At 41.6% G+C, this 24,396-nt stretch overlaps 1 protein-coding gene across 1 annotated transcript; it reads left to right on the top strand.

Annotated features, from left to right (window-relative positions):
* Positions 1-4,333: 4,333 nt before the first annotated feature.
* Positions 4,334-23,703, top strand: SHCBP1L (SHC binding and spindle associated 1 like). The gene is made up of 10 exons (XM_079981438.1): positions 4,334-4,600; positions 5,595-5,744; positions 11,742-11,956; positions 14,794-14,880; positions 15,479-15,697; positions 19,584-19,689; positions 20,591-20,744; positions 21,958-22,208; positions 22,618-22,740; positions 22,874-23,703. Exons 1-10 carry the CDS (start codon positions 4,373-4,375, stop codon positions 23,108-23,110), a joined length of 1,770 nt encoding a protein of 589 aa, XP_079837564.1. The 5' UTR covers positions 4,334-4,372; the 3' UTR covers positions 23,111-23,703.
* The last annotated feature ends 693 nt before the right edge of the window (positions 23,704-24,396 follow it).

Here is a 24,396-nt window from a genome sequence, read left to right as displayed (position 1 = left end):
TGTGCTGAACTCTTCTTGTATACAATGAAATATAAAATTAAAAAATCACAAGTGGTGATTTTCTGTTCTCAGACCTTGTCACATTTAAAATTAAATGCACCAATCCCAAAATACAGGCATTGGGGGTTGGACTAGTTGACCCTTGGGGTCCCTTCCACCTCTACAATTCTATGGTTCTAGAATGCATCAGTTCTTTTGGGGATGAGCTATTTGTTCAGACAGGATATGGAAAAGTCAGGGGCTGCTCGCTTCAGCCTATCAGTCAATATCATGTGCCCACTGGGCAAGCTCAGTTCTCAATAGGCTATTGGGTTGGGGTTCTGTACAGATTTTCCTCTCAATATCTTTTGTACTTCAGCAAACCTTGGGGTTCCCCTGGACCTGACTGCTACGTGTGTGTGTGTGTGTGTGTGTGTGTGCGCGCGCGCTGCCATTTTGGCTATAAAAGCACCAGCACTATCTCCTGAAGAATGGAAACAGAATATAAGTTTGACTTTGATATCTTTTATATGCTCTGTGTAAATCTTTGTAATAAGTACAACCATAGCAGTTGCAGTTGTGTTTGGATATACATACAGTGAAGTCGCAATGGACTGCTGCTACAGCTTTAACAAGGCATTCTGCCCATAATTCATTGCTGAAACCCTAGAAACACAAATCCCTTCTTCTTTTAACAGTTGTTAATATGTTATAGCTTACAGTGCAGAATATTTGGTTTCAGAAGAAGTGATTTCATTTAGCAGGTTTTAATCTAAGCAGATCTACAGAAGGGATCAAATAAGCAGTTTGACCTTGAGCTCACTTTTCCAAAACTTGCCACAGACATAAATGGATATCAATTACTGCAGATGCATCTTGGACCAAAATAGAAGATGTGTTTACATGAATAATTTGCACCTTCTTCTGCCCTTGCAAATATTTTTTACCCACTCAAACAAGAACTGAAGCCATTATCTTGGGGAGCAAATGCTCATGCTGGAGAGATGATGTCTTGCAGCCAGAATATGGGGCTATAGGAATCCCTGCAGCCATTGCTGAGTTAGCTAGACTTGTATGTCTCTGTACTGCCATCCAGGGATTAGTACAAGGGCTAGCCCAACATCTGGGCTGATCTCTCTTAATACCCTGAGCCTAAGCACATTATGTGAAAAGAAGTATCCTTCATTTCAGTTGAGTTTATTTCCACATAAGTGGCTTTGGATCACAGTGCCAAAGTTGGCGCAAGGCTTCTGGCTCACAGAGAGGCAACAAGTAAAAGGTGGGTAGGGAAAGGTAGCTGTGCCAAAGGCTTTCTGCTTCACTAACTAGCACCAAGACTTAAGTTGTCTTCAAGGAAGGAAGATTCATTCCACTCCACTTAACTAAAACTGCAATAACTAGACTGTATGTTGTCTTTCACTCCACACAAACCGTTCCTTGGACATTTCCAGGTTATTTATGTATGCTGCCATAAAGCAGTTGATAAGAAAATCAGATTGTTGGACTGATGGTTGCTTAGACTGTACATATTTAACTCATGTGTCGTTTGGAATGCCAGGTGCTGCTGAGGCTACAAAATGAACCAGTGCTGAAGTTGTCCAGCTGCCATAACTCCCTTTGTGGCAGACCTGAGGGGCAGGGACGGATGTGCTTTAGAGTCCTGTCTCCAGTCCATCATGTGCCCCTGCTGCTGCTGCTACTACTGCTACTATTTGTTTTCAAACCATTTTCTGAAGTGCCTAGAGGTTCCTCAAAAGCTTATCAACTGTTCCTCTATGAGAAGATTGATAATGACAAACATCCCTAAAAATCAGCTTGACTTGGTATTTATACTGCTTGTTTTTAATGGGTTTTGATGGTCCTCTGTTTTACAGATGGGTTGATTCTATTGACCTGTTTATATCTGTTCTTTATCATATTTATATGTGATGAGTATTTATATGTTCATTTTGTTAGTTGTTTTCATTGTTGTTGGCTAGCTTGAGCAGGATATGATGGAAAGGAAAGATGCCAATTTATTTGCTACTATTCACAATACTGGGACGCAGGTGGCGCTGTGGGTTAAAGCCTCAGCGCCTAGGACTTGCCGATCGAAAGGTCGGCGGTTCGAATCCCTGCGGCGGGGTGCGCTCCCGCTGCTCGGTCCCAGCGCCTGCCAACCTAGCAGTTCGAAAGCACCTCCGGGTGCAAGTAGATAAATAGGGACCGCTTACCAGCGGGAAGGTAAACGGCGTTTCCGTGTGCGGCTCTGGCTCTGGCTCTGGCTCTGGCCAGAGCAGCGATGTCACGCTGGCCACGTGACCCGGAAGTGTCTCCGGACAGCGCTGGCCCCTGGCCTCTTAAGTGAGATGGGCGCACAACCCCAGAGTCTGTCAAGACTGGCCCGTACGGGCAGGGGTACCTTTACCTTTACCTATTCACAATACTCTAAATTGTCAGGAGATGCAGACTAGACAGAAGAGCAGGTGTGGCTAGCTGTTCTGGCTTTAAGGGCCACATTGCCTCAAGACAAAACTTTAGGGGGGCTGCATGCTGAACAGGGCAGGCCGTCACACACCTGTACACACAGATGTATACATTCAGGCACATGGACACACAGGCACACATGATCTAATGCTGATCTGTGCAGACCAGCATAGGGTGAGGAGTGTGATCATAGCACTGGAATGCGAAGAGAATAAAGCATTTCTTCCCAAAATGCTAGTTTCAAAGGAAAAGGGTTAGCAAGGCCACCCACTTCCTCTCACATTACTCTCACAATACTCCACCATTTTATTTTATTTGTAAAACTTCTGTTCGTTATGAGTTTCCTCCTTCTTCCGCAAAGTCAGCTCTGGAGCATTCATCCTGCCCTCTTTTTAAGAACTGTGAACACCAGCAAGACTAGTCTCTACTTAAGTCAGATTAGGTCTGCTGTTATTCTAGAATAAAATCTGGTGGGTTTTTTATCACCTGGAAAGGCCCACAGAGTCCAATCTGATTAAACTCTTTTTGGACACAATTCTACTGAGCTGCAGAACAATAGTAGCTGTTTGTTCTTGCTTTATAGGGAACAGATCCAGCTGGCTTTTAGCAACATCTGAGTTTTCAATTATAAGGGCTGGAATGAGTAAGAAGGGGCAAAAACATGATTGAGGGCTCCCATGAGGTGCATTACTGCAATGCACAGCTAATACTTTTCTCTCACTGAATCTAAATACTCAGTGTCTCAAGGATTCCCTCTAGATGAAAATATGGGATGGCAGGTGTTCGCTTGTTTTGTTGTCCTGTTTCTCAGAACATTGTGACCCAAGCACAAATGTATTTGGAGTCAATAATATCAATAAGAAAGTGTCCAACTGTGAAATTTCTAGTCAAACAGGAAAATGCAATCAGATTGCTCTGGACAGTGTTTATACAAACATAAGAACAGCAGTCCCATGTCCCATATTGTGCACCATTTCAATATTATATCCAAACTACCAAAATTTTAGTAGTTCTGCTGTGAAAATAAGACACCGTACCAGATTTGCCAGAAATATTATCAAGGACTAGCTACTATGTAAGAATGTAAGGCTTGAATTATTGTGAAAGTCCCAGGTTCAAATCTACACTCCAGTAGGAAGGTTCTGCTCCATAGACTTCTGGTTGGCTACTGTGAGAACAGGATGCTGGACTAGAAGAGCCACTGGCCTGATCCAGCAGACGCTTCTTATTTGAAGCTCACAAAGCAGCACTGGGCAGGTAACTATTTCTCCATCTAACATACGTCACACGTGGGGCTTCCACTGTACAGGGAAATCCAGCTGGGAAAGACAAGACTCCACAGGGCCATCTGGTGTCACAGTACTTTATTACATACACAATGCCTATAAATCGCTTCCCCCCAATTTTTTTTAAAGAAAAGGCATTTTATATGTGTTGTATATGCGATATAACCCTGTGGAGTCCCCCCTTCCCCAACCGGACTTGGGGTATACAAGGCGCTTCACGATGTCGCCTCCTTGAGGTTTCAATGTTTGCGCCAACAGCAGCCACCCCTCCCCCCTCCGAGTCTGCCCTGAGGGAGCAATGAGGGGGAAGGTGGCCCTGGCAGCCCCGCTGGTCCTCCTCCTCCTCCTCCTCAGCAGGGCTTCTCTTGCGTGGGCCCCTGCCAGGCCCAGACCCAGAGGGAACAGGGCGGCACTCCTTCCGACTCCTGCGCGCGGCACGCGGAAGAAGACCGCGCGACGGCTCTGCGCTCTGTCCCCCAACCGTCCCTTTGTGACCGCGCGGAACTCCGCCCCGCCGCCTCTCCCATTGGCTGCCTCGCGCCAAGGGCCCGCGTCAGGGAAAGTAGTTCCCGCTTATAAAGGCCCTGTCGGGGAGCGGGGGGGGGGCGCGCAGGGGCGGCGGCGCGGCAGCTGGAGGGGCGATGGCGTCCGGCGCCGCTGAGCAGCCGGGGGAGGGAGCGGGAGCGGGAGCGGCCTCGGGGGCGGCGAGGGAGCGCCGCCTGGCTGTCCCAGTGGGTGGCGGCGCGGGGAAGGAGGGGGAGGAGGAGGAGGCCGGGCCGCTGCCGGCGCCGTTTCCCTCTCACCTGGGAGCTCTGAGCGGCAGCGGGAAGGCGGCGCTGTACTGCGACGACCTCCTGAAGGGCTGCAAGGTGAACCGGGAGGGAGGGAGGGAGGCCGCACGGAAGACAAGAGCCCGCCCGAAAACCCGCCCCCTCGGCCCCCCCCATTACTGATGCGTAAAGCCCGCCTTTTTCCCTGACAGGGACTCAAGGCGGCTGACAGATATGCACTGCACAAATAAGTGTCATATACACTCGTTCAGCTTTACATGTGAATAACTACAAGTAAACAGATTGCACGCTTGTTGAATGTAATGTGTGCAGCCCTGGGCAGGAAAGCAAGTGGGAGAAAGAGGCTGATTAGACTGTATATGCATGTATTTACTTAACATAGCTAGAGAATTTGTGCACAAATCTCGGCTTGCATAGCATCTATGGCAGGTAACAATAGTAAGAAAATAGAAGCAAATAAAATGTTAAAAATGAGTTGTTGGCATCTGTCTGTCTCCAGAGTGCACCTCTGAGGGGGGTGTCAAAGTGTGTTAGCAGCAATGAAGTGACCTCCCCAGGCACCAGCCTTGGCGGCGTGTATGAAGGGCCGGGGCTGCCCAGATGGCAAGAAATAACCCCCCCCGCCCCCCTTCACTGATGTTCCCCAAAGGAAAACAGCAATACATTTGGCACCAGCTGGGCTGCAGGTGTTGCTAGGCAGGGACATACAAGGCCCTGTCCCAACTGCCTTAGGGACTCCTCTCCGGATTGTACATTTATAAGAAGTAGCTGGGGACACATAGATCCAGAGAGCAAATTATGTTACAGGATAGGCATTTGTGTGCTGAGAAAAACAGTCAGGAATTCCCTCAGTTTCCACAACCCACAACTTCATTCAGCTAAATCCTACTCGTAGAAGCATTGACATATTGTGTGTGTGGTTGGTCGCACCCTGTAGAGAAAGGGATTTGGCTAGCTGGGCAGAAAGGGAAATGATCAATTTTGTATTATAGATTAATTTGCAAGGTTATGTTTTGTTCATTTCTGAAAATACCCAAATACATTTCTGACATTTTCTCCTTTTACATGAAAGGCAGAAGATGCCAATGAAGCCATTAGCAAATACCTTTTGGAAAAGTTGAAGATGAAGGAAAAATGGCTTGGAATCTGGAAGACCAATCCAGAACTTTTTTTTGTTAATTCTGAAGAAATTCCCATACCATATGTTGGTGTGCTTGTTGAGGTAAATACATTTCTCTTAATTTAATTTAAATTTAGTACTTTCAGTTCAGTGAATATTAATTTGAAGATAGCCACAATTTGAATACTTTGTTGTGGCAGGAAACATTACAAGTTTCTTTCAGAAAGTTTTTGAATACTTTGTCTTTTTATTACTGGGTCTGAGACATCGTATGATGAAAGCGAAGCTCCCACCAGTTCAGCTGTGCCGTTGGGAATGTTATCTCAAGTGCCTTACTTACATCCAGCCATCTGAAAGCAGCGAGGCCTTACCTTTCTCATGTTTCTTTCATAGTTCTGTAATAGTTCTATACAGGTAATCTTTTTGTGCCAGGGTTATGTTCTGGACCCTCACGTGTGTCAGTGGAATGCACATACACCTGCTCCATCCCATTTTGGGGCTGCTTCCGGGTTTGGCACTGTGTGGTCACATGTTGTTTGGACGTGCCTAAATCAGTCATTGCCTGTATTCCCTTTAAAGCACCAAATGGCCTGGCTCCTGTATAACTTAGGAAATGCCCTATTCTGATAATTTTCCCTGTCCCAAATGTTCCATTCCATTTTTCTTTCAGTGTACTATAGTGAAACCAGGACTTTTGCAGGTCACTTCCAGATGACATGTTTGTTGATGATTCATATATATCAAATAAAAACATGAACTAAAAACAGAAAACAATACATATATCCCCTTTGACTTCCCTCATCCTCTTTTGTGGATCCTTATGTTATGGTGTGCTCTGGTCCATGGGCTCCCGAAGAGTCGGACACGACTAAACAACTAAACAACAACAATGTTATCATTCCCACCCACCCCACATCTCCTTTATAACTCCAGTCTTTAATGAAATCTTAAATATTCCTTAGTTCAAATTTTTACTACAAGTCTCAAATCAATCCTGCTAATGAATTTAATTGTTTACAATAATTTTTCAAATAAATTTTATATTTCCCCCATTCTTCCTGGTTTATTCTTCCTGGTTTCTAATTCTTCCCATTTATTTTGCCATTTGGGCATAGTCCATTAATTTTATCTTTCATTCTTCCTTGATCAGGACCATATCTTCCTTCTATCTCTGGGCTAGCAGCATCCGAGCAGCTGTGGTCACATACATGAACAGTTTTTTTCTGGTCATTTGATATCTAATATTCCTAAAAGAAAAGCTTCGTTTCTTTGAAAAAGTTATCTTTAATATTTTTTTCAACTCATCTTCTCCCAGAAGGTTTTTTTTATTACCTTATATGATGACCACATGTGGTAAGAGGTGCCCTCTTTTTCTTTGAATTTCCAGCATACATTTGATTTTGATTTATACATTTTAGCTAGGGTAAAGGTACAGGTCACATTAGGTCCAGTCGCGGACGACTCGGGTTGCGGCACTCATCTTGCTCTATAGGCCGAGGGAGCCGGCATTTGTCTGCAGACAGCTTCCAGGTCATGTGGCCAGCATGACCAAGCCGCTTCTGGCAAACCAGAGCAGTGCACGGAAACTCCGTTTACCTTCCCGCAGGAGCTAGTTTACCAGGAGTTAAATACCATTTGTACATCATTTTCATGTAGTTTTCTTTCAAAATATAGCGTGTAAATTTTAAGTCTACATTCCATAACCTCTCCCATGCTGCTGTTTCAATATTATAACCAAAGTCCCTTGCCCAATGTATCATCACTTATTTAACCTGCTCATCTTTTTTTAGCTGTATTAGTTAGTATCAAACTTTATTTCCGTCACAGACCAGCTTAAGATAAAAGATATGGATAAACTGAACTCATAAGACTTAAAACAGGTAAGGAATAAAAACTAGCAATTAAAAGGTGCTCATCTTTTGTTTGCCATTCCAATAATAGATTGAAAATTTTGGAAATTAATTTACTTTTGTTTTTTAGCAACTCTTTTTCAAATTGAGAGGTTTTAGTTGAAACACCATTTTTTAAATCCAACTTAAATACAGTGGTACCTTGGTTGCGGATGGGATCCATTCCGGAGCTCTGGTCGGATCCTGAGGTTTCCATAACTGGAGGGACCACGTATGCGCGTGCAGACAGCTTCTGCACATGTACATTGCGCAGTAGAGCGCTTCTGCGCATGTGCACACGGCGAAACACTTCTGGGTTTGCTGCTTTTGCAACCCAAAGTTTACATTACCCGATGGTCACGTAAGCTGAGGTGCTACTGTACTTCATTAAGCTGATGATACTGCAACCAGTTGGATACAAAACCTCTTATATCTTCAAACCTCCTTAATTTTATCTCTTGATCTACTTCTATTAATAGGTCTTTATAAGTTACCCAATCATTTCACATATTTCTTATTTTCACAGATATTGCCTCTATTGGGAAAGTCACCACAGTGTTTTTTGTTCTAATTGTTTATATTTTATGTTTGTTCATAATTCATCCTGTTGTTTGCAGAGAAATTAGATAATGTTGGTTCTTTGATGAGCATTCATTCTGATTTGTTTGTGGGGAGGCTAGACGACGTTGTGTCAAAGCTAGTGTCATCCTACACTTTCTAGTGCATTTTCCCATCACTTTCCTTGTTGCAAGAAGTCTGAACTTTTAAGGGGAGGTGGGTTTCTTGCACCCTGAATTTGCCACCTGAATTTGCCACCTGAATTTGCCACCTGAATTTGCCACCTGAATTTGCCTGCGTGTCCTTGAATCCCACCGCAAAGTAGTAGTAGTCTGGAAGCTCCCCCAGTGATGGTTGCTATTCTTTGTAACCTCCTTACAGGAAAGTCTGCCTGGCAACCTCTGCCAGGAGGTGAAGTTCTTTTGGTATGATGCCTTCCCCAAGTATTTACTTGTTGAATTTTGATTGTGCTCCTTAAATAAGGTATTTTTAGGATTGCATTCTAGAGGGTGGGGAGACACAGTGACCATATTACACACAAGGGAGCATAGTATATAGTGTAAACAGGGTACTATTTTTATTGTATTTTTAGGTTTGAAAAAAAGTATAATAACGTCACCGAGATAAAACTTTTCCAGACCAAGTTCAGATACCTAGGGGTACAAATAACCAGAAACCTCAATAAATTATAGCTCCACAACTACAACCCCTTGTGGCGACAAATTAACAAAGACCTAAAGGAATGGAACAACATGAACTTCACTCTCTCAGACAAAATAGCCATGATCAAAATGATCCCCTCCCAGAACTAACCTACCTATTCCTAACCCTCCCAGTCTGGATTCCCCCAACCCAACTCTGTAAACAGCAGAAAAAAACCTACACTTATTTCTTTCTCACACAAAATACCCAAAAATAAGCTCCAAATACCTGCACCTCCCCCCCCCCCCAGAGGGAGAATGGGGAATCCCCAACATAGAACTATACTACATTGCCAACCAAGTACGCCACATAATCCCATATATACTAAATGACGAGACAAAGCAATGGATACACCTAGAAAGGGACACAGTTGAAAATACCTGCACCACAGCATACCCATCCCTCCCAAACAAACTAAGGAAAACTCCCACAACACCCAACAGGTACACACAGACCATGCTTAAATCATGGAAAGGAGAAATAGGCAAACTGTCCCCAACCCCATCCCAACTACCGTATTTTTCGCCCCATAGGGCGCACCGGCCCATAGGACGCACCTAGTTTTTTGGGGGGGAAAGAAAGAAAAATATTTTTATTTCCCCCCCAGGCGCGGGGCTGGAGTGGGGGAAGCTAGAGCTTCCCCCGACCCCAGCACCCAGAACAGGCTGCTCTCTGCAAGAGAGAGAGCTACTCGAAGCCCGGGCGTGACTGCTCAGCGCGCCCGGGCTTCGGGATAAGAGGCAGCTCTGCGCAAGCCGTGGGAGGGCTCCCGCGGCTTGCACAGAGCTACCCGAAGCCCGGGCGCGAATACTCAGCGCGCCCGGGCTTCGGGGTGCAGGCAGCTCTCCGCAAGCCTGGGAGCCCAGTGGGAACTCCCGCGGGCTCCCAAGGCTTGTGGGCAGCTTCCTGAAGCCTGGAGAGCGAGAGGTGCGCATTCGCCCCATAGGACGCACACACATTTCCCCTTCATTTTTGGAAGGGAAAAAGTGCGTCCTATAGGGCGAAAAATACGGTACCCATTATTCCACCACACAGCACAAAACCCCCAAATAAAAACCTGGCAAACCAAAGGCCTATATCTCCAATAGATTTCTATAAAAATAACAAACCCTTATCAACACAAGAAATACAAGACAAACTAGAAGACACCCAAATGCCCTGGTTAACACACCACCAATTACCGTACATTCCCTCTTAAACAATCCTGTGGTAAAAGCAGCAACTAGTCCCCTGACAACCTTCGAAAACCTCCTAACAACAAAGGGTCATGTCAAAGGGATGGTATCTGCAGTATACAAAATGCTACTCCAAAACCCCACGAACCCCCTAGACGTAATCAAAAAACAATCGGAGGATGACATAGGCTATGAGATTAACCCCACTCAGTGGACCAGAATGTGGTCTAAAGTTAAACCCCCCTTTAAATCCATATCAACGAAAAGGAAAGAACTCACTCTGAAACTCACCTACAGGTGGAACCTAACACCAAGGAAATTAGTGCTAATACGCCCAGGAACCTCACCAAAATGCTGGAGAGGGTGTACCTCCACAGGCACATACTTCCACATGTGGTGGGAATGCCCCAAAATCCAATTATTCTGGACAACAGCCATAAAAGAAATATGCAAAATAACTAAGCAAATATTAGAAATAACCTCAGAACTGGCCCTACTAAACATCTTCCAAGACAATAATGCCCACTCATATCACAAAGAACTCCTCATCATAAGCCACCTACTCTCAGCAACCAGAAACATCATAACCAGACACTGGAGAGACCTGTCAGGAGTAAGCATGGACCAATGGTACCAAATAGTATGGGAAACAGCCTTACTAGAAAAATTAACCAATACTATAAACGGAAACTGACACGGGGACAAATAGAAGACTCCCTCACCCCGGTATGGCTCCTTTATCACATACACAGCCCAACTGAACAACGACAAGAATCCACCAACAGCATACGAATCAATATGGCTAACCTGATCCAAAACATCCACCCACCCCAGTCACACATGAAAACAAAGTTCACCACAGCCAATCACAAGTGAACAACCACACCCTAGGCCAACCCCCAATTTCTCAACACCAAAGAGAACCTGCACAAGCATCGCTGACGCAAAACCCCACACATACGTTAAGTAAAATAGAAACATCACCCCCCTCCCCATTCCCCCCTCCACCTCTTTCCCCCTTTTCTTCCTAATGTAACACTAATGTGTCAACAAATAAAACTGATTTGTAAAAAAAGTAACTTGAAAAATGAGACATTGCACATACTTTTGTAAACCAAGAAATCTTTAATAAAAATACATTTAAAAACAGAAAAAAGTATAATAATATAACTTCTGTACGAAATACATACTATTTTCAGTAATAATTATTATTATATAATAGCCAAATCTTCTTTGGGAGTTCTGTTATACTGGGGCTAAGAGTTCCAGCTCTGACCCAGGAAAACTTGCTTACTGACAAGAATTCCCTTTGGAGGGTACGATTATATATATATATATATATATATATATATATATGGGACAGCAGTATGCAATGAATCATGTACAAGTTTAGGTGAGATTCCTTATTTCCTTCCCACTTCCTTTTTAAATCGACCTAATTCTATCTTTGCTATCTACTCTCTTGTTTTCTGCGTGGCAGCTGATCGGGGACATTTTTCAGTCTTTGTGCATTCAATAATCTGGTGTTTAGAAAACCTACCATTTCAATGTTCTTTAAGCATAATGGACTGGGCAATCTTATACTCCCATGTGGGTGGGGGGACTTAAATTGCTGCAATGTCAGCATAACTTGTGTCATATCCAGTAGCCTCTCAGTTGACCTATCTTGAGAACAGGATTGTAGCCATAAATTGTATAACAGAAGTCAAAAGAGTTGAGAAATCTATATATAAATCTTAATCTATTTTAACCTTGTAATTGTTTCTTTGTTACAGGTTACTTGCAAACTGCCCCAGAATCCCTCTGCTAACTTCAAAGTTTCTGTATCTGTAGCTGAACCCTTTTCCTCTAATATTGCAAATATTCCAAGACAGTTAGTTGATGAAGTTCTGGAGGAAATGGATCATTGTGTGCCTCTTTTGGAAGTCTATCCTGTAGAGGGGCAGGACAGCGCAGTGTATGATATAGCCAAGGCTTTGGAAATTGTGAGGTATGTTTTTCTAGAGTTTGGGATTCAACAGCATATTAAAGAAGGTGTGACAAAATAGAAATAATTAATAGAAAAAGAATTTAAGAATATTAGACTGAGGGTAGAAGCTTATTTTTGAAGTTAGGGAGGTAGAGTACACACTTTATGTGCAGGTGATGGTTCCTGGCATCCCAGGTAACAGGTGATGTGAAAGATCTCTGCCTGACAGCTTTGCAAGCTGCTACCAGTCAAAGTGGAGAATAACAGGATTGATGGAGAAATAATCTGATCTGATAAAAGGCAGCTTCCTTTATTCCATTTTAAGTTACAGAACCCTGAAATATTAAAACCTTACAAAACTTACTAGTGGTCAGTTAATGTGTCCTTCAGTACTTTACTTTCTCCCCATTATTAACAGCTCTTAGGTAACAGAAACACATGATCAGTGGATACATCAAAATGCAGCGAAATTTGGAAAGCCCTGTACCGAGGATGAACTGCTGCCATTCTTTTAATGGTTATTAGCCATTCGGGCTGCTAATTTGTAGCACTGACATTATGAATCTGTGGTTTCCAGAAGTTAGGTGCCTATTGCTTCAATTGCATATTCTTGTAGTATTTTATCTCAGATCCTTGTTGACTTACCGGTCTGTCATCTGGAGCCATGGCTGATGTAGGAACATTATTTCCCTGGGGCCTTGTTTTGATTCTTATCTTTAATTTGATTCTTCTTGGTTTGGAGCTGTAAGTTCCTGCCATATGTCAGCTGCTTTGACTAATGTGGCCATCCCACCTATTATGCTTTAAAATACTACTTCCAGGAGATTTTCAACAAATCTTATTCAGCCATTGTATCTAATTAGTGACTACAGTTTATTCAGGGTTTGTTGTAAATAACTAGGCAATTTCATCCAAACTTTGAGTTTAAAGAAGTTTAGCCAAAAATAAACAGAACCTAACCAATATTTGGTCCCACCTTTGGGGGAAGTTGAAAGCAGGGATGTGGAAACAATCTGTTCTACTTAACTGACAGGAGTACCTATCTTCAACAGCTACTTTCTTATTTAGTGTAAGTTCATGTCAGTTCTGTATTTTGTTTAATCTTTCTATTTTTTTTTTTATAGAAAGGAAGCCTGTATTGCTTCCTCACCTACTCCTCTTTTACAATATTCTGGGGTTAATGTGGTCAATCTGTCAAACGGCTAAACATAAAGAAGTTTTTATTTCTTTAGGCTGCAGAAAGAAAGGAGAGCATAAAAGACTTTATAGCCCAAAACACAACATCAATATTTTCAACCAAAGTAAGGCACCAATTCAAGCAAAGCCAGGCAGAGAGGTGTTTAGACATAAGAGAAGACAATACATTTTAGCTGACACAGCTCTCCCAGAAATGAAGTAAAAAAGGATTCTTTTACTGAGAAGAAGATGGAATACATTACAGTGGTACCTTGGGTTATGAACTTAATTCGTTCCGGAGGTCTGTTCTTAACCTGAAACTGTTCTTAACCTGAAGTACCACTTTAGCTAATGGGGCCTCCTGCTGCCGCCGCACCGCTGCTGCATGATTTCTGTTCTCATCCTGAAGCAAAGTTCTTAACCTGAGGTACTATTTCTGGGTTAGTGGAGTCTATAACCTGAAGCGTATGTAACCTGAAGCGTATGTAACCCGAGGTACCACTGTAATGTGTACCAATAATACGGTAAAGTTGACATAATATAGACAGCTTGTACATTACAGTTTTTCTGTATTGTATAGGAAGAGGTACAGCAAGATTAACAAAATTAATTTTGTAAACTTTTATTTTGCTTTTCCCTCTTTTGCCTTCTGAATTTTATTATTTCTGCTATATATTTTTGCTAGATACATTCTGGCAATGAATGTCCTTTTTTAGCTTATTTACATGCCCATTTTCTACAGTAAAATATACCCAAAGCATCTCTCAACAAAAATCAACTTATTAGCAAAATGCATAACTTCTGAAAAATAGTATGTCACAAAACATATAAAAAATGCAAGTAAGATAAAAATGATTAAAGGATGAGATCCAACATAGTGTTAGTTCAAAAAGATTGACAGCTGATGTTATTCTGTGTTAGCACACAAGCTTAAGTGCCACCGAGTACAGTGGTACCTGTGGTTGCAAACGGGATCCATTCTGGAGCTCCGGTCAGATCCCGAGAATTCCACAATTGGAGGGACCGCTTCTGTGCACATGCGTGTAGCGGTGGAGCGCTTCTGTGCATGCACACGTGGCAAAAACCCAGAAATATACTTCCGGGTTTGCTGCTTATGTATCCTGAAGTTTACAGAACCAGAGGGATACGTAAGCGGAGGTACGACTGTATAACAGTAGCAGTTGTGCTGGCAGTCAGGCGACATCTTTCACAAGGGGAGGACATCCATTGGATTTGGTGGTTGTGCTGTTGTAAGGTGAGGCTGTTGTAATGGTTGTTGCCTTAACAAGCTGCCACAATTGGATATAACCCATAAGGAATTGAGTATCACAATTCAGTAATCTAGGCTTAATAGATAACTAATACAGAGCAAATATAAAAATTAGAGTTCAAAGCAAAATAAATAAAAATAACACTGAACCATCCTAAAACTGGGTCCATGGCACTCTATGGGGCCACAGTAGCTTGGCTTAAATGCAGTTCAGAACAGGCAAGGTCTCACAAGGCCAAATGGTTCACAGCAGCTAGATGGTGCCCTTGTCTCTACTCAAGTACTAGGGAGTGGCAAAGATGGTAGTCCTCTTTCTCCAGTCTCCCAAGTGCCTCCTGAACTTTGTAGCTGTATATACTTAGGTACTTTTTATAATAATTATCAATGCAATGCAACTATGGCTTTTATTTAGGTTCTTCTATGACTTCCTTTGGAGAGACTGGGATGATGATGAAAAGAGTGAGACCTATGCTGCACTGATAGAAGAGAGAATTAAGATGTAAGTATGCTGCTCGAGCTCCCGCTTGGTTCCTGCTCCTGCCAACCTCGCAGTTCAAAAGCACATGAAAATGCAAGTAGATAAATAGGTGCTGCTCTGGCAGGAAGGTAAACGACCTTTCCATGCGCTGCTCTGGTTCACCAGAAGCGGCTTAGTCATGCTGGCCACATAACCCGGAAGCTGTCCGCCGGCTCCCTCGGCCAATAAAGTGAGATGAGCGCCACAACCCCAGAGTCATCTGCGACTGGACCTAATGGTCAGGGGTCCCTTTACCTTATGCTGCTCAGGAATAGTTCTCACAAACAGCAGATGAGGAAGTACTTCAGATTTTTGGTGAAGGCTCTACTGAGTGATGGAGAGGGCTAGGTTAGAAGCCATTTATTTTTGTAACATCTTAAGATGCTATAAATTGGATTGTTTATATATAGAGAGAGGGGGGGGGGACATCCTGTCATGAGAGCAACTTCACCTGCAGTTTGAAGTGATGAAATTCTTATTCAAGTTAACCTCCTGGTCTGCTGTTTGAGAGAACTAGTAGAGCTTAGTTTTTGCATAAAGTTTCAAAAGGAGAAGCTCTAATTTTCTTAAATCTTCATAGTTGGTGTGATATTCAGAATGGGACTATCCCTGCTCCGATTGCTCATCGTTTTAGAAGAAATCTTGAAAAGTACAAAAGTCTGCATTTGGAGTTGATTCATTACCAAAGTAATATTAAAGAAGAACCCACAGCAGAAGAAGCAGTTGAATGTTGGAAAAAGTATTATGAATTGATAATGCTATGTGGATTGTTGAAAATATGGGAAGATTTACGCCTGAGGTAATTTAAGTTGACATTGATTTTAAAAAATGATTCAGTTATTTTGCTTGTTGTCCAAATAGCTTGTTTTAATTACCTATTTATAAATTGTAAGTACAATTCATTTGTTAGTGAATTAGATGTTACTACAGTGGTACCTCGGTTTTCGAACGCAATCTGTTCCGGAAGACAGTTCGAGTTTCGAAACGTTCAAAAACTGAAAACTCAGTCCGAAAGCCTCAAAATGAAAAACTCGAATACGGAAGCCGCATTTCCAGTTTGACTTCCAAGGCGCGTTCAAAAACAACAGCATTTACTTCCGGGCTTACAGCATTCGAAAACCAAAATATTAGTCAACGGAGACGTTCAAAAACCGAGGTACCACTGTATATGTTTAATTACATTGAACATAATTTGTGTAGATGTACACTCAGATTGGCGTGTCCTGGTGTAGTTATAATAATATATTGTGTATTTCCATTATAAACGGTTGCTAGGAGATATCTGATAAAATGATTGGGCCCAGTCTTATTCAACATCTTTATCAACGACTTGGATGATGGACTCAAGGGCATCCTGATCAAATTTGCAGATGACACCAAACTGGGAGGGGTGGCTAACACCCCAGAGGACAGGATCACACTTCAAAACGACCTTGACAGATTAGAGAACTGGGCTAAAACAAACAAGATGAATTTTAACAGGGAGAAATGTAAAGTATTGCACTTGGGCAAAAAAAATGAGAGGCACAAATACAAGATGGGTGACACCTGGCTTGAGAGCAGTACATGTGAAAAGGATCTAGGAGTCTTGGTTGACCACAAACTTGACATGAGCCAACAGTGTGATGCAGCAGCTAAAAAAGCCAATGCAATTCTGGGCTGCATCAATAGGAGTATAGCATCTAGATCAAGGGAAGTAATAGTGCCACTGTATTCTGCTCTGGTCAGACCTCACCTGGAGTACTGTGTCCAGTTCTGGGCACCACAGTTCAAGAAGGACACTGACAAACTGGAACGTGTCTGGAGGAGGGCAACCAAAATGGTCAAAGGCCTGGAAACGATGCCTTATGAGGAACGGCTAAGGGAGCTGGGCATGTTTAGCCTGGAGAAGAGGAGGTTAAGGGGTGATATGATAGCCATGTTCAAATATATAAAAGGATGTCACATAGAGGAGGGAGAAAGGTTGTTTTCTGCTGCTCCAGAGAAGCGGACACGGAGCAATGGTTCCAAACTACAAGAAAAAAGATTCCACCTAAACATTAGGAAGAACTTCCTGACAGTAAGAGCTGTTTGACAGTGGAATTTGCTGCCAAGGAGTGTGGTGGAGTCTCCTTCTTTGGAGGTCTTTAAGCAGAGGCTTGACAACCATATGTCAGGAGTGCTCTGATGGTGTTTCCTGCTTGGCAGGGGGTTGGACTCGATGGCCCTTGTGGTCTCTTCCAACTCTATGATTCTATGATGTCACCTTAACTGTCTGTCCTGTTGTGCCTAAAGTGCCTCTTGAATGAAGCGCAGATGAGTTCACAGTCCCACCCCAGGTCTCCTAGTCAGAGCCAGTCAATAGTTTTTCATAAGATCATATATGATAAATGAAATACTCCTGACACTACAGCAGTGGCCTGGACATTTCTCCATTTCTGTTCGGCAGTGGAATTTGCTGCCAAGGAGTGTGGTGGAGTCTCCTTCTTTGGAGGTCTTTAAGCAGAGGCTTGACAAGCATATGTCAGGAGTTCTCTGATGGTGTTTCCTGCTTGGCAGGGGGTTGGACTCGATGGCCCTTGTGGTCTCTTCCAACTCTATGATTCTATGATTCCTAATATGTTTTCAGATTGTGCCTTTAAGGCAGAGATATTACAGGATTGGACATTTGGGTATACACCTGTTTACTACTTTTTGCATTTCTGTTTTTTATTCTGTTTGGTGTAACAGTTGAATAAATATTAAACTGGGAAACTCTGCCATAGCATTAAATTTGGTTCCTTTAAGTGTATGTACATACTTTTATTAAGAAATGTTTGCAGTAGTAAATAACAGAAAATACTTAATTTTCATACCATTTTTGTCATCAATGGGAAGAACAAAAGCAACTGTTCTGAATACACTTAAAAGAAAGCAAATTCCATTGAAATTGGTGGGAATGGCATGTAAATGTGATTAAGTGTGTCAGCATCTAGCTTAGAGAGCCACATATGATAAATAACTAATTATTAGTTAAGATAATCATCGTAATGCCAGTAGATTTATGCAGATCAACAATTTGCAGAGATTTGTAATGGATTGCTTTATTTTTTGAAAGGCAGGAGCCAACAGTAGGTTACATGTCTGCATGAGTAATTATGCTCCTAGTTTCAGTGTCTGGCAACTCAACAGGGAAATTCCTATCTGAGAACTTGTAGAGCTGCTAGCTGTGTTTTGTATAGTCATAAAGAAACTTTCTGAACTTACGTAGCTGTCAATGTTTTCCTTTTTTCAAGGGGAATTCCCTTATTCCGAATAGGATTCCTCGCGACAAAAGGGAAAAGTTAACAGCTGTGAACTTAGTAACAATGTGTTCTTCCCACAATTGTACATATTTCCAGAAGTAATTAGGGCCATAGTGGTAAGTGAAGTTCCACCAAATAGAAAACCTATTACAGTGCATTTTAGGTACTTTTCCCTTCATATTAATCTAGGCAATGAAGGAAAAAGTACCTAAAATCCAGCGTGATAGGTTTTCTATTTGGTGGAACTTCACTTACCACGAACACTTATTTTAGAGTTAGAAAGGATTAGTTGTATGAATTTGCTGAACAAATTTTTAAATGGAATACAAAAAAGGGAGGTGTGAGGAAGTCATGAAAACAAGTAAATGAGTGGTAAGATATCAGAAAGAGGGATTTTTATTTTTTATGTTTTATGTTTTATGTTTAATTTTGGTTTTTGTATTTTTGTATTGTATCTTTTTTTTTTACTGTTTTGTAACCCTTTTCTTTTAAAAATTTAATAAATATTATTATAAAAAAAGAGAAAGGATTAGTTGTAGAAAAGCAGGACTCCTTCTTGGTACCATGCAACAGTTAGCATGTCTACTTAGTTCTATTAAATTCCACGGCGCTCACTCCCAGGCGCAGGGGGTTAGACTGGCAGCATTAGTTCTGCAGTTCCCTGTGATATAAAAGCTGCCAGTTCAGCTGGTCCAGTTAAATTATTTTCCTTTGTTATTTTGAGACCTTTGTTATACTTAAGGCTATGTATAACATAGTCTTTTGTAATAATTATTATATTCTATGCTTCCATTTCATTAAAATATTTAATAGAGCAAAAGTTCAAAAATTGAATGACTTATTGAGAAATCACTGGGGGGCAGAGGACATGGAGCATGAAAACTTTTAAAAATCTTTTTTCTTATACTAGCAAATACTAACTTTGTAATACTAATGATCTGTGAATATATTGGTTTCTGCTTTTAAAGATTAATTCTCCCCTCCAAAATGGTTGATAAAAATGTTTTCAAATAGCTTTGACGCAGCACCCTTTAGTTCTTTTTAATTAGCTGCCTTGAATACTCTTTATACTTTAAGTAGTTGAAGTTCAAATTTTATTCATTTTAAGCCAATATTCATAGTAAACATTTCTAGGGCCTACAGTGCAATTACATCAGTTGTAAATGAAGTTGTCTGGCAAAGAGTAAAAATACTGAATGCTTCGTATTTTTTCGCTTTGCATTTTTAAGGCTTTGTCATGCCAGACATTTCTGGTATGCTCATTTTCTGTAGGGGTATTGTTTAGGCTTAAATGTATGTATCTGTTTAAAGCTGAAACAAGTACAATGCTAAGCATACTTGAAGCCAATTTTATTTAAATACATCTGCAGAATGCTTTGCCTAAGGCATTATTGATCGTACAAAGTTCATTTTAAATTTTAGGGCTCATGGACCTCTGACCCCAAGAATTTTGAAACGGAGGAAAGGACACAGAGATGATGGAAAAACTGTAACTTACATTGTTGCAAAAACAGCAGCAGCAGAAATGGTAAGGGGTTCATTTGAATAAATATCCAAGTAGCTGAGACTGCTGCTTCTCCTTCAGCAAACTTTCCTTGATATCCCTTCTTCTCTCCAGCTTCTCCATTATTGCTCCCTTTGTAGAACTGTAAGGTGCAGGATTCTTTTATTTTGAAATACTGTAGACTTACTGTAGCTGTTGCCTTCTGCTCTCTTCACGATTCTCCTGAAAGCAGTCTGGCTGGAAGGGGATTGAATTCAGCAGTCTTTAAATTTAATTTCAGTTTTGCTTGGTTAAAAACTGTCCTAATAAGCTGCTGTTTGTTTTAGTGCTAGCAAAGTAGATGAAGACTAGCATTTTTGCACTGGCAAGATGTTTATGGAAACACTATTATCATTTCAGAGTGCCTGTCATCTTGGTGCTGGTCTCATCCAATATGGCACTTACACACATGACCCATGAAGGAACTTTGCCCAAATTGTTTTTTGTTTTGTTTTTTAGAGAAATGCTAACAACACTTGTGCACTTAATACAGAAAGAAACTAATGTGTACAGTGGTACTTCTAGTTATGAGCTTAATTCGTTCCGGAGGTCTGTTCTTAACCTGAAACTGTTCTTAACCAGAGGCATGCTTTCGCTAATGGGGCCTCTTGCTGCTGCTGCGCTGCCGCCAGCGGCACACGATTTCCGTTCTCATCCTGGGGCAAAATTCTCAACTCGAGGTAACTCTTCCAGGTTAGCAGAGTTTGTAACCTGAGGCATTTGTAACTTGAGGTACCACTGTACTGTAGGTAGAGAACAGCATGTAAAGTTCAGAGAGATCCTAGAAGTATGCAACAGTGAAAGGATAGGCTAAAAAACCACATTAACCTTTAAAACAAGACTGGCTTATCCCTGATTTTACTTTGTATCTGTCTCATCTGCCCAGGTTAAAGAATTAGCCCCAGACACACTTCTTCAGCAGCATGATAACTTAAACCTGGCTTTGGACAGCTGTTACAGTGGAGATAATGTGCTTATCTTCCCAGGAGAATATAAAGCAGCAAACCTTTCCATGTTAACTGAAGATATTGTTATTAAAGGTCAGTAGTGTGCCTGCTGTGGTTTTTATCAAATAGATTAAGAAAACTAAAACCAACTATTAGAATAAAGATTGGTTAAATGTGAGGCTCTTTCAGGTTTTCAGAATTTGGAGAGTGAATCACTTAGTTTTATATAAAAACATTTCTTGTTTGTGTCTCTTATTATAGGCATTACAGCTTCTTAATACAAGTTCTGAAGCAACTGCAAACATGTGCAGCACTGGTCATATTATCTGCAATAGCAAATTAATCATCAGCTGTAGAAGAGTGGGTCTAATTTCATGGTCTCCTGTCCTGCTCTTGAGCATAGCTTTACAACTATTGCTGGTGATCTGATTGGGACTACAGTCATACCTCGAGTTGAAGTTGCTTCAGGTTGAGCGTTTTTGGGTTGTGCTCTGCGGCGGCCCGGAAGTGACGGAACGTGTTACTTCTGGGTTTTGCTGCTTGCGTATGCAGATGCTCAAAATGACGTCATGCGCAGAAGCGGCGAATCACGACACGTGCAGACGCGCAGAATCAGGTTCTGGGGCTCCAGAACGGATCCCGTTTGCATCCAGAGGTACCACTGTATACGGGTGCAGCCATCAGTGTTGGATCACGTTAGGAACTATACAGTGCAATCTGCATACGAAGTTTTGTGTCGTGCTAAATTCCAAGTTGGCTCAGAATTGGCTCCAGATTGTAGCAAATGCAAGGCATGGTCAGCTCTGTGTTTTTCTGACAGCCATCAGCCAACCACCAAACTGTGCCACCAATGTGCATCAATCCTCTGAAGCAGAATTTGCAGGTGGCGTGGGGGCACAGAAGAGAAGAAAGGAAAACTGCATTCTGGCTGTACAAGGACAGCATTGAATACCATCCATTATTTTTTTTGAAGTACAGTGGTACCTCGGGTTACATACCCTTCAGGTTAGACTCTGCTAACCCAGAAATAGTACCTTGGGTTAAGAACTTTGCTTCAGGATGAGAAATCGTGCTCTGGCGGCGCGGCAGCAGCGGGAGGCACCATTTGCTAAAGTGGGGCTTCAGGTTAAGAACAGTTTCAGGTTAAGTACGGACCTCCGGAACGAATTAAGTACTTAACCCAAGGTACCACTGTACTTAAAGCTGTTTGGTCAAATGTACATTTCCTCCCTACTCCCACTGTCCAATTTCTGTGCACTTCTACATTTAATTGATTTTAATAATTCCGTTTCTCCATTTTGTTTAGGAGTTGGAAGACGAGAGGAAATTGTGATTGTTTCAGATCCTGTCTATGACAGTTTTATAGTGTCCAGGGCTCAAAATCTGAAGATAATGAATATTACTGTGCAGCAGCAAGGGACTCTCGATGGTATTATAGTAGTTGAATCTGGACACACATTTTTGGAGAACTGTGTTTTGAAGTGTGAAGGAACTGGTGTCTGTGTACTTGTTGGGGCTTCTCTGACAATTATAAACAGTGAGATTACTGGAGCTCAGGTACTCTATTTCAGTTCAAAACAAGATACAATACGCATATGACAATGTAAGATGCTTTCATTCAGCGAATACACAAAAACCTGGTTTAATGCAGAAGGGGAACTAATAATGAAAAGACTTGATGTCAGTGATAGATAGCACAAATTTCAATATTACAGTTGCCGGTCCACAGGAAAGAGGTGTGACAAGACGACTTGATTCCAATCAGTTTTGCAGCATGCAAGTGGGGTTCTGGTCCAGTACTATATGCACTCCTCAGTACTGCGCAGCTGCTAGTTGCTGACCAGAACTCTAAATGATCTGCATCGGTTAACTTGTATTCACACAAAAAAATTGATTTTGTTCTGATAACATGATCAGTAGGAACAGCTAGTTGCATGTCAATCCAAATTTTGTTTTTTGCACTCAGGGGGCTGGAGTCGAGTTATACCCAGGAAGCACAGCTACTTTGGAGGGTAACAAAATTCACCACTGCAATAACTTCAGAACCTGTGACTCCTCACATGGTAGTTTTGGTGGAATTAACATTAAGGTAAATTTTTGTTGACAATGGAATGCTACTGTAACAACCTAAATTATTTGAAAAGATTTCCATGTTTAAGAAGATAATTTGATTAAGATGCTACCGAGAGTTTATGAATAAACTTTTGATTCCTTCTTAACAGGTTCTTCCTGCTCCTAAACTAAGGATGAAAAACAATCATATTTACAGTAACAATGGATACGGAGTGACCATAATTAAGCCTTCTGAGCAGCTGTGTGCTACAGCTGAAGGAACAGTGGAGTGTGCTGCTGCAGGAGATGGCGAAGATTCTGTTTCCAAACTAATGCAGGAATTGAGCCTTGAGATGAGCACAAACATACTAGAAGACAACACCAAAGGCATCAGCATAGTTAACTGAAGCTACAGGTTTCAGCTACAAAGGAAAAGTTGTATTAAAAGATATTAATAAGAGTTATTATGGATACTGATGAAACATGAAATAGCTCCGTAATTTCTATTTCTTAGTAAACAGAAAGCTCTTCATAGCTTGGCAAGAATTTAATCTTAATTTCCATTTAAGTCTTTGGCACCAGAAGCCATAGCTTATAGCTCAAAATATAACCCCTTGGAGGCTATCAGTTTGAATTCTGCACTCACTATTCCAACTCAGAAATATATTTTTTAAAAGCCTGTACAACAATAAGTAACCTTCAGACTTACTGAAAAGTAGTTAAAACTGCTGATTTATTACTGCAAGTTTGTCTTGTTGAGTTAATTTTTACTGTATTATAAACAGGTCTTACGAATGAAGTAGGATATTTTGAACGCCAGTCCCATAAAATTTAGCATACTTCTTGGCAGGTCAAGGATAGAAGTCAGGGGACAGTATGACTGAGGAGCTAGAGCTAAACTTGACTTACTTAAAATTGATTATGTGAGAAATAAGGAATTCTGGACTTGGAAGTGGAGTTAGTCCTTTTCAATTCAACATTAAAGGTTAACTGTCAGTTTTTTCTGGCCCTTTTATTATCCTTCCACATCTAGTGTTAACACGAATGCATCATTAATAATTTACCGTATTTTCCCGTGTATAAGACGATGGTTTTTGCTTTTAAAAAAAATAGTCAAAAATTGGGGGTTGTCTTATACATGAATGGTGAATGCACAGTGTATGGGCAGCCCAGGCTGTTCAGGTTCTGGCTAGATTTCTTAATTTTGGGTAAAAGAAATTTAGGTGTTGTCTTATACATGAGGGCATCTTATATACTGAAAAATACTTAGTTTCAGCATAACTATTACCATAGTTTTATTTCCCCAACAAGATGTCAACAAGAGATAATGATGAGGAACAAACCTAGCTGTCTTAAGAGGCCTAGGATAGTACTCCTTCAAAGCTGTGCATGCCATGGAAATGTACCTGTGCAGGCCCAGACGTAGAAACTGATGGACTCTATTGAATTTTCAAGTTCTTTAGAGAATGAGGTAAGAGATTAGTGCTATTGCTCTGATCTACCTCCCCAGCATCCTCTCCCATTTCCTAGGACTCCAGTTCCTTGAGAAGCTGGAGGCTATAAAGGAAGTGAAGACGTTTTGAGCCCTGGTGGAAGACTTGGACCAAATATGGCCAACTACACCAGGGGCAGGCAATGTAGTCCTGTCCAGAGGTTGCTGAGCGACTCCTCCCATAATCCCAAGCGGGTGGGA

The sequence above is a fragment of the Podarcis cretensis genome (genome assembly GCF_951804945.1).
Source record: "Podarcis cretensis genome assembly, chromosome: 6".
Classification (NCBI taxonomy): Eukaryota; Metazoa; Chordata; class Lepidosauria; order Squamata; family Lacertidae; genus Podarcis; species Podarcis cretensis.
The sequence above is the reverse complement of the archived record's forward strand: the minus strand, read 5'-3'. Positions and strand labels throughout refer to the sequence as shown.